We start from the raw sequence: 11,223 nt of genomic DNA, 5'->3' as shown, positions 1-11,223 counted from the left end.
AAAAAAAAAATCTTAAAAAATTTATAAAAAAAATGTTTACATTTAATTAATTAACTTGTTAAATATATTTACATCTTACAATTGTCACATATAATAATGATAATATGTGAAAACACAAATAAATATATATATATATATATATATATATATATATATATATATATATATATATATATATATATATATATAATTGAATTAGACGAAAATGTAATTACCCTCCCACGTCATTTTTTCAAAACTATTTATATAAGAAAAAAATTATAGAAAGAAAATTGAGAATCTAAAAAACCAAAGACACCATTTATATAATTTTTTTTTTCTATATTAAATGAGCTCATTAATCTTGTAACTCCCAAGGAAATTCATAGTATTTGTGCTTCCTGGTCTTCCAAATTCGTTGTCAACGATCAAATCCAAATTCTTAGTCAACGAATCACATATGGACAAATAAAATGAGCCCCACCCACCATTAACTTGGCCTGCCATGCCATGGATCAATCTCAATCATGTCTCAGCCAAATCAAAAACTGATGGCGGACGACGATCAAGAGAAGCCTTTATCTCCGGCGCCTGAGATCCGTCATCGGCCACCCACAACCGTAGACGAAGCCTCATCCACCACATCAAATAAGCAAAGCCAAGGCTTCCGCAAATGCACCATCTACTGCGGTATCATCACCGCCGTCGTACTCATCATCGCGGTGGTTCTGTTAGTCCTAGGCCTCACAGTCCTCCACGTCAAAAACCCACAAATCACCATGAACTCAGCAACGATCATCGGATTTGACCGAGTCAACTCAACAGATCTACTCACTGGTAAAGCCAATCTGACAGTGGTGGCAGACGTCTCCGTGAAGAACAATAATGTGGCGGCATTCAAGTTTAAAAGGTCAAATTCGAGTCTTTTGTACCATCAGACGGTGATCGGAGTGGCTGACGTTCCCGGAGGGGTGGCGAAGGCCAGGAGGACGATGAGATTGAACTTGACGTTTGAAGTAGCGATGGCGGAAATCACCGGAAACCAACAGTTTGGGATTGATTTATCGACGGGGATACTACCGGTGGAAAGTTATACAAAGATTAAGGGAAGGGTTAAGATACTGAACATGATAAAGAAAAAAGCAACGGTAACAATGAACTGTTCCTTTGCCGTTAACATAACGAGTCGGGGGATTGTCGGTCAAAATTGCAAGAGGCATGTTTATTTTTAGGATTTCTTCTTTACATGTATTTCTAATGATTTTCTTGTTTTTTCAAAAAAATATATATATATTTTTTGGAATATTATATAAAAGAAATTATATTTTTGTTATTTTATGATTACCATTAAAATGGTTTGTCCTGTTTTATGAGTGGAATAGTGTCTCCCGTGACTTGATAATTTATGTGAATAACACCTTAAAAATAATCTAAGTTTTGATAATTTATGTATTGACGTTCTTGGCTGCTTGCTAAAGTGATTTTATTCAAATTTTATTTAAAGTTTAGTGAATTAGTGGTTAAACTTTTGAACTTAATAAGTCTCTAAACTTTAACAAAATTACCACCTTCAACTACCAGAATTTTTTTTGATTTTTCAGAAAGTTCAAAATATATTTGACATACAGTAACTTTATAGAAAAAAAAAATTCTAAAAAATTAGGAATTTCTGACTTTAAAAAAAAATCACTTTAAAAAGCAATTCCGCCCTATATGAAATTAAAAGGTAGGTGCGAACCCACAAAAAAAAATGATATAAAATTTTCAAAATTAGAATATGAGTAAATTACACGAATAGTTCTTATGGTTTGGGGTAATTTGTGTGTTTGGTCTTTAAATTATTTTTTTAACTCGGAAGATTTCTACTGTTTGTTTTTGTTACGCGCTTGGTCCCTAATGTTTGTTTTTGTTACACGTTTGATCCCTATCTTACCCAAAACGACTATTATTTAAATAGAAAAAATGATGGAGCAAGTAAGGTAAGGTGAGAGGGGTGGGGTTGGGGGTATGTTTATTTAAATAGATTAAAAAATCAAGGGTAAAATAGTCTTTTTATGTATGACAGGGACCAAACGCGTAACAAAAACAAACAATAGGAACCTTCCGAATTAAAAATATAAATTAGAAACCAAATACGCAAATTACCCTAAACCATAGGACCTTTCGTGTAATTTACTTTAAGTTTAAGCAAGTGATGTTTAAACAAGTTCACACGCACTGTATGTGTTTCTTGTCGGCTAACTAATGATGACCTGCACATTCCAGTTTAAATTGTGTGGATATCTCTGGATAGTAGACAAAATGTTTATAGAGTTTTAAATTACATAATTACCGCTTTTAACTAATCATAATTTTATTTTATTTTTTTACTTTTCTAGTGCGGTGTATAATAACGGTCATTGGATAAATTAAAATAAAATATAAGCATTTTGGGGCGTATAATTTGCATATACCTGATACGATAAACATCGTCCCGCAAGACAAACTTAAACATATTGAAACCTATTATTTAATGACATGTTATAATAGGTTTTCGGGGATAATATGTTAATAAACTAAAATTCATAAGAAACAGAGGAGGGCGATGGAACTCCCAAGGGAGAATTTGGAGATTGTAAAGACCAAAGAAAGAATAGCTGAACTGGATAAAAAAAAAGGCTAAAAGGAACAATTTGAATGATTCTGAACTTGAAAAGTGGGCTATGATGTCACTGAATCGGAGAAATTGGCGAGCATGGACATCAAACAAAAATCGAGAATAAAATAACCGTAGCAGAAAAAATCACATGAACGGTCTTATGGTAAATTGTGTATGGTCAAATCAATCAGGCGAAATGAAAGAAAAATTTTTCAGATTTCTCTTCAAAATTCAAGGAGAGATAGAAGCAAAGACCAGATATTAGAAACACTAAATTCAAGACCCTATCCCCGTTAGCAATGAGTTTTTGGAAGGAGATATCTCAATTGAAGAAATGAAAAGGGCAGTGTTGACTTGCAGAGACGATAAGACCCCAGGATTGGATGGTTTCACTTTCAAATTTTTGAAAAAATATTGGGAAGAATTGAAGTCGGATATTTTAGCATACATAAAACACTTTGAACACTGGGGAAGATTCTCACAGGGATGTAACTCATCTTTTATAACACTTGCGGCGAAGGTTAAATATCCACTATCTCTGGGGATTATAGACCAATCAGTCTCATTGGATATTTATATAAAATAATAGCAAAACTCTTAGCAACAAGAATTCGCTCAGTAATGGGGGAATGTATCGATGAAGTACAAATAGTTTTTGGGGAAAGCCGTAACATCCTAGAAGGACCTCTCATCATTAATGAGATTTGTTCATGGGGAAGAAAACCAACAAAAAAATTTACTTTTCAAAGCCGATTCACTAAGGCCTTCGACTTGGTGAATTGGAACTTCCTAGACTCTATGATGCAACAAATGAATTTCGGAATAAAGTGGAGAATTTGGATGAAGGGATGCTTGGAGTCAGCTAGGGCATTGGTTTTGGTGAATGGATGTCCAACGGCAGAATTCCAATTAGAGAGAGGAGTTAGGCAAGGAGATCATTTATCCCCGTTTCTTTTTATATTGGATATGGAGGGATTAAATATTGCCTTAAAGGAAGCGGCTTCAAAAGGAGTTTTCCAAGGAATGTCTATTCCTAACTCCAATATACAGATTTCTCATCTCTTCTATGCCGATGACACCATTTTCATTGGAGAATGGTCAAAACATAACATAAAAAACCTGGCAAGGATACTTAAGTGCTTTCAAGTATCCTCCGGTTTAAGTGTAAATTTCAACAAGTCGAAAGTCTATGGCATTGGTGTTGATCTCCATTAGATTAAAAGATGGTCATCACCGTTAGGATGCGAGCCGAGCTCATTACCATTCACGTATCTTGGGGTCCCTGTGGTAGCAAACATGAACCGCAAAAACACTTGGAATCTAGTGATTGAAAAACTCAACAAAAAACTCTCCGGCTGGAAATCAAAGACCTTGAGTTTTGGGGGGAGGGTGACACTAGCAAAGTCGGTTTTGGGGAGCCTCCCCACTTTTTACTTATCAATCTTTGCAGTCCCCTTGGATGTTATTCGGACCTTGGAGAGAATAAGGAACAATTTCATATAAGGAGGTCCAAATAATGCATCAAAAATCCGGTGGGTGGCATGGGAAAAATTCCTTACTCCAAAAGTAGTGGGCGGACTAGACCTCGGGTCCATTAAAGCATTAAATCTAGCATTATTATAAAAATGGAGATGGAAATTATTCCATGAGAGAAACTCACTATGGGTGGGATTATAAATGGAATCTGTAACGCCCGCAGATCCGGGCTAGTCAATTTAGAGGCAATAGGGTTCAAAAATGACTTTTCGACAAAAGATTATTTAGAATAAATAATCTTAACCAAGTTGTAGAATATGACACAATCTTTCCGTACATATAAAGAACGCCGAAATCCGAGCTATAACGAAGAAGTTATGGCCCGCCGAAGTTTTACGGCAAAACCGGCACGACACCGAGAGACGTAAATAGTGAATTTACGATAGAAGACTTTTTAGCCTTAGCAATCTAAACAAAAGTCGTAGAATATGTTAAACTAAGAACATCAATAAAAAGAACGCCCAAATCTGACTTCGTATGAAGAAGTTATGATTTTTCTAAGATTCGGCTTAGCAGTGCACGGCCCGAAACTCGAATTTTAGTTCGAGCGGTTTTTGGCTTACGCGACCTAAATGAGAGTTGAAGGTCTCATTAATAGGAACTCAATGGTAAAAAGACAGACGAAAACGGAGTCCGGATGAAGGAGTTATGAACTCTTCGCGGTCATTTAACAGTCTAAACGCCTCCTACTGTTAAATTTGAGATCGGTCGAGAACTAGCTGACGGAGTATAAACGAAAGTTGTAGATCTTGATTTTACCTACGCGTGGATATAAAGAACGTTGAAAATGGAGCTCGTATGCGAAAGTTATGATTTTTCTAAGTTTGAAGGCTGATACGCGATAGGGGGTGACGTGGCACCACCAGAATTGGACACGTGGCACCACCAGAAGGCCACCACATGGACCAACTCGGCGAGTAGGTCCCCCCTACTCGGCGAGTAGACCAGTCAGCACCCCTATAAATAGAGGTGTCGGGTTCCATTCATTCTCACACCTTCAACCTTCTTCTTTCTCTCTCTATACTCTCTCTCTAAGCTCCCTTAAGCCCCTAAAAGCCTAGGTAAACCCCCTAGCACCCGAAGGAAGCCCTGAGGATCCTGGAGTCCCGAGAAAAAGGGTCTTTCGGCTTGGAAACGCTGCTCCAGCGAAGCCCGGTTTTGCGAAAAAACCCGTTATAAGTGAGCTATGCCTACGCTATCTTTAGTATAGCTTATGTTTTAATATAGTAACATTATTAGGAACTTATAATGAGAATTTGGGCTATTATTATGAGTTATATTGAGTGTTATTTAACGCTTATATAATAATAATAATAATAGTCAGACTATTAATTAGTCACGGTTATCGTTAGACTAAACCCTAGTGGTACTGGTACTAGGTTTTATCGAAGGAATATCGTTTTGAGAGTATCGAAGCGCTGTCCGAGTGCTGAGTCACCACCTACTCAGGTGAGTGCATAGTCCCTTTCATCTTACACATAGATATGAAGTATTTTATATAAACTACGTGCTATGTGTGCATATTATCTGAATACTTGCTGTCTATGTTGGATGAACGTTTTATACATGTTTTAAAGGATTTAAACTGTATATGTATTTTATATATACGAATATGTTGGGTATGATGATGGGTAGATGAATGATGAGAGATAGAAGATGACGTGAGTATACATTGGCAGCTATAGACTTAGTGCCTATGGGACAAACACCGGTAGCTATGGACTTAGTACCTGTTAGACGTTGGTAGCTATGGATTTAGTACCTGTTGGGAATTGGTAGCTATGGACTTAGTACCTATTAGTTAGACACTGGTAGCTATGGATTTAGTACCTGTAGGAATTGGTAGCTATGGACTTAGTACCTGTCGAGCACTAGTAGCTATGGATTTAGTACCCGATGAGTAAGATATAGCAGCTATGGAATTAGTGCTTTACGAACGAACATTGGCAGCTATGGATTTAGTGTCAGTCCTATGACCCTGGAAGTAAGGGACTTCGGAATAAACGAATGCAGGATAGACGACTCTTAGGTTAAATCCTTAAGAGTAAAGAAGGTAACGGGGATGGGTAATTGGGTTGATTCTTTGATTGAACATAATAATTATATTATTGTGGGTTGAAAACCCTATGTACTCACCAGGTTTCCCAACCTGACCCACTCAGTTTATGTATATCACAGGTGACAAAATGAAGTGACATTACACTGAGAGATTTAAAGAGATGTAGATCACTAGTGTAAATCATTGTAAGTTCTGTTTATGCTTATGTTTCTGTATTAACGATGACACCCCAAACGTTTTAAGATGAATAAAAAATACGTTTCTTCGAAAATGTTTTAATAACGTATTTATCGTGTTTTTCTGGGAACAAATTCCGCAACCTTTTTATAAAATGAAGTACTCTGATTTTTCATAAAGCATAAACAAAAATCGGTCTTTTCTGGCCGTGATTTTGGGGATGTCACAGAATCCATAACCTTGGTGCGCATCTTCCAACTCGGATGTCATCCAGATATCTATGTGATGTATGGAAAAACATTGATAAATGTAAAATTACCCTTGAAAATTTGAATATTGTGGGTACTGATGTTATCCGGAGAGATCAAGCGGGAATAGGATGGGAATCTGAATTTGAAATCAATGGCCAGTTTCGTGTTGCAACCTTAAGGGAGAGGATCGATCGGGCAGCCCATTTGATCCCTGATAGAGCCTTTTAATGGAGTAAATGGATACCCACCAAAGTAAGTTGTTTTGTATGGAGAGCAATAATAGGCCTCATTCCAATAGCGGTTGCCCTCTCTCAAAGGGGAGTCCAAATCCAATATACACAGTGCAGTGCTTGTGTATTTGGAATGGAATTAGCGAGCCAAATATTAGTAAATTGCCCCTTCGCTGTTGCATTTTGGAACCGGATTTAGGAGTGGTGTGGTATCATACATCATCAAATCTCTAGTGTAAAAGAGATGCTAACCTTCACATGCATGTCAGGACAATGCCCAAAAAGGAATAAAAGAATGAACTCAATCATTTCTGGAGCACTATGGGCTATATGGAGAGCAAGGAATGATAGAGTCTTTAACACAAGATTCACTTCCTTAGAATCGGTGTTTGAAAGAGTTAGATCAATGGTTCATGTATAGATTAAGCATGGATACGGAAAATGAAATTTTGTATGAGGGGAATGGCTTAAATCTCCTTTCTATTTCTTGTAATACGGATCTTTAATTTTTTGGCACCCTTTAGCTCCTTGTTAGGGGGTTTTCCCTTTTAATATTATTTGTTGATTCCAATATATATATATATATATATATATATATATATATATATATATATATATATATATATATATATATATATATATATAACATTGTATATAATTGGTGAGGTCCAACCTTATAGTTTAATGAGTTAAGATAGGGCTTAGGGCCCCAATTGTAAGGGGCCCCGTTTAATTTCAATTTAAGCTTCGAGTTTCCAAAAAAATCATGCTACAATCAAGATCAATACATACGGCGATTAAACTTCTGCTCTTTTCCTCCCTTGTCCAATTAATTCAAGGATTCAAGCAATCAAGCAAGCGATCGCTGCTGTCTTCACTCTTCAATTCTTCTTGTTTCTTCATTCTTGCCTTCTTGGTTTCTGTTGTCTGTTCATGATCTACAGCTATTCTTCTCAATTTCTCATCTGTTGTGATGTTGTCACTGAAACACAAAAACAGTAATATGCATTTTCACTTTTTAGTTTTGATTTTTCTATTATCTCTTATTATCTAATTGGGGTTAATAGCCAACTAATTAGTGTTAATCTTTTGATAATGGATATTACACAACCACAAAATTGTTGATTTTTCAAGTTTCAATGAACTGTCATTTGTTAAACTGTTATAGAACTAAAGAACCGATCCATAGAATTTACGAAGTCAGTCTTGTAGGATCAGATGGTCAGTAGTTATTAATCCATTTGATTGCAGCCAGGAATGTTGACATTGGTAGACTATATATGAATGATTTTTTTTCATAATAACTAACCATATTTGCAATCTAATGAATGATTTTTTTCATAATAAATTAACATGTGCTAGTATTTGATAATGTTTGGTTTTAATTATTGACAAAATCATGTGGAATAATAGAATTGCATGTGAGATTTCAATTATATATGTATATAATTGATTTCATTAGAAATATAGCATACAAAATAGCAACAGATTTGAATTTATATTTTTGGTGTCACATAACTTTTAACTCAATTACCTAAAAAGTTTAAGTTGTTTGGCCTCATAATTTGGTTTTGTTTTGAATGAGATTCTTGTTTGACATCATGTTATATAATTTCTTTTGATTAAAACACAATGTTTTATTATTAAGTTATGTAATTTGTATTTTAATTGTTTTTGGCTTTATCCAAATGGCATGAATGATCAAAGTTGTTAATCTTTTCAATTTTCTGATTTTTTATTCCAGATTGGAAGATTCCATTCTTCATTGATTCCATTGTTCACTAATTCCAGATTGGCTGATTCCATTGTTCACTAATTCCAAATTGACAGATTTTATTGTTTTTGAGCTTTCCGTTATCTCAGGGGCGGTGTAATCATAAACCATATCTTATATACTTATAGTTATTATTAATCAAATAATTAATAATCATGTGAAAGAGAAAATAGGAATTTGGTGTTTCAAAAAGGAAACGAAAAATGCAAGAAGAAACTTTTATAGATAAATAAAAAGGGTTGTTTTTAAAATATTTAACTACAAATAAAAATATTGATAATGAACAATAACAAACTAATTTTGATAATGAACAAGAACAAATTAATGTTGATAATAATGATCATGAACCAACTAATATTGAAAATGATAATGAACCAACTAATATTGAAAATGATAATGAAAAAACTAATATTGAAAATGATAACGAACAAACTAATAGTGAAAATGATAACGAACAAATTAATATTGAAATTGATAACGAACAAACTAATAGTGAAGATGATAACACACCTTTAAACATATATGATCCAAGTAGATTGAATAATATTAGTATTAATTTAAGAGATTTAATCGTAGAAAAAATGTCCTATTAAGATTTATGATTTTAAATTTCCAAAAGATCAACATTTAAGAAGCTTTAGTACATCTATGTATATGGAAAAAAATACCAAATGGAGAAAAATACAAACGAACATGGTTGGTTTATTCCATAGATATAGATAGGGTTTTTTGTTTTTGTTGTAAATTATTTAATGTGAATACATCTACATGTTCGTTAGCACATAAAGGTAATTATGATTGGACAATATTTCTAGTATATTAAAATGATACTAAGCAACTAACGGACACATTCTTAACATGACATCATGGATTGACTTAGATACTAGCTTAGCAAATAATAAAACAATTGACACGCAAATCCAAGAACAAATAAATAAAGAAAAAGAACATTGGAAAAATGTGTTAATAAGAATCATTGTTGTAGTAAAAACTTTAGGAAAAAAATCATTTAGCATTTCGTGGAACAAATGAAAAGATTTATGAAGAAAATAATGGTAACATTTTTAACTATAATTGAAATGAATGAGGAATTTGATCTTTATTATGCAAGAACATATTAGGAGAATTACTGACAAAGAAATTCATAATCATTATCTTGAACACAATATGAAAAATGAACTTATTAGTTTATTGGGAGAAGAAGTTAAAAGTAAAATTATTAAAAAGGTAAAAGAGGCTAAATACTTTTCAATTATACTTGATTTTACTCCCGATATAAGTCATAAGGAACAAATGTCAGTTATCTTACGATGTTTAGATCTTTCAACAACTCCAACTGAAGTTAAGGAGTACTTTATAAGATTTTTAATTGTAGATAATACAACCAGTAAAGACGTATATGATGCTATAGTTGATGAAATTAAAAATATAGGACTAGATATAAATAATGTTAGGGGTCAAGGTTATGATAATGAATCAAATATGAAAGGAAAACATCAAAGTGTATAGAAACGATTGTTAGACATTAACCCTAGAGCATTCTACAGTCCGTGTGGTTATCATAGTTTAAATTTAGTAATTTATGATATGATTAATTCGTGTGATAAAGCTAGTGAACTTTTTGGAGTTATACAACGTATATATTCGATATTTGCTTCATCAACTCAAAGGTGGAAAATATTTCAATATAATATATCAAACCTAACACTTAAATCATTATCGCAAACTCTTTGAGAAAGTAGGCTAGAAAGTGTAAAAGCAATTAGATTTCAAGCACCATAATTAAGAAAATCACTTTTACAGTTATCCAAAAATTGTGGAGATCCAAAAATTAAAAGTGAGGCTAAATGTTTAGCTACATATGAACTTGAAAACTATGGATTTTTATTAGGAATGATTATTTGGTATGATGTTTGGTTGGATCTGAATTTTTAAGTTCTGAATTTTTAAGATCTGAATTTTAATAGACTGTTTGGTTGGAACCTCTAAATTAATATGCTAAATTATAAAAATGATCATTTTACCCTTGTATATTATTTTGCAGAATTCAATACTTTTGTTAATAAAATAATTGACTTCATCTCTAACCTAACAACTAGCACCTGGAATCAACATTCAACATCACAATTGTTCAATGCTAAGGCACATCCAACCACTACCTCATACTGCACTTTTTATTAAAACTAATTCTAATATTATTTAATGCTACACACATTCAAACATTCAATAAAAAAACTAGACTTTTTCATTTATTTCTCAATCATTCAATACCATACCCTTATATAGAGGTAACAATCGTGTCGTGTCGTGTCGGGTTCGTGTCGTGTCGAAACACTAAACGGGTTGAAAGTGCTTGACCCTAACCCACCCATTTAATTAACATGTCGTGTTGTGTCAACCCGTTTATTTTCGTGTCGAGTTCGTGTCGGGTTTCGGATTAGGGCTATACCTTGAAATATGTCGTGTCATGTGAGGTTAAAAGATTGATCATGTTGAAAGAGTAGGAGTTAGGTAGGCAGAGAGAAAAAACTAATAGTTTGGAGGCAGAATAGATGAAGTCATAGCAAGTTCAAATGAAA

General features: G+C 33.7%; 2 protein-coding genes across 2 annotated transcripts; both read left to right on the top strand.

The window, feature by feature from the left end:
• Positions 1-405: 405 nt before the first annotated feature.
• On the top strand, positions 406-1,312 carry LOC144999750 (late embryogenesis abundant protein At1g64065-like). Its single transcript, XM_078958915.1, has one exon. The coding sequence runs from the start codon at positions 507-509 to the stop codon at positions 1,209-1,211; it is 705 nt and encodes a 234-aa protein (XP_078815041.1). The 5' UTR covers positions 406-506; the 3' UTR covers positions 1,212-1,312.
• Positions 1,313-3,238: 1,926 nt separating this feature from the next.
• Positions 3,239-3,832, top strand: LOC145002260 (putative mitochondrial protein AtMg01250). Its single transcript, XM_078961563.1, has one exon. The coding sequence runs from the start codon at positions 3,239-3,241 to the stop codon at positions 3,830-3,832; it is 594 nt and encodes a 197-aa protein (XP_078817689.1).
• Positions 3,833-11,223: the final 7,391 nt, after the last annotated feature.

The sequence above is a fragment of the Lactuca saligna genome, chromosome 6, assembly GCF_052625555.1.
Source record: "Lactuca saligna cultivar CGN05327 chromosome 6, ASM5262555v1, whole genome shotgun sequence".
Taxonomy (NCBI): domain Eukaryota; kingdom Viridiplantae; phylum Streptophyta; class Magnoliopsida; order Asterales; family Asteraceae; genus Lactuca; species Lactuca saligna.
Note: the sequence above shows the minus strand (reverse complement) of the source record. Positions and strands in the feature narration are given on the sequence as shown.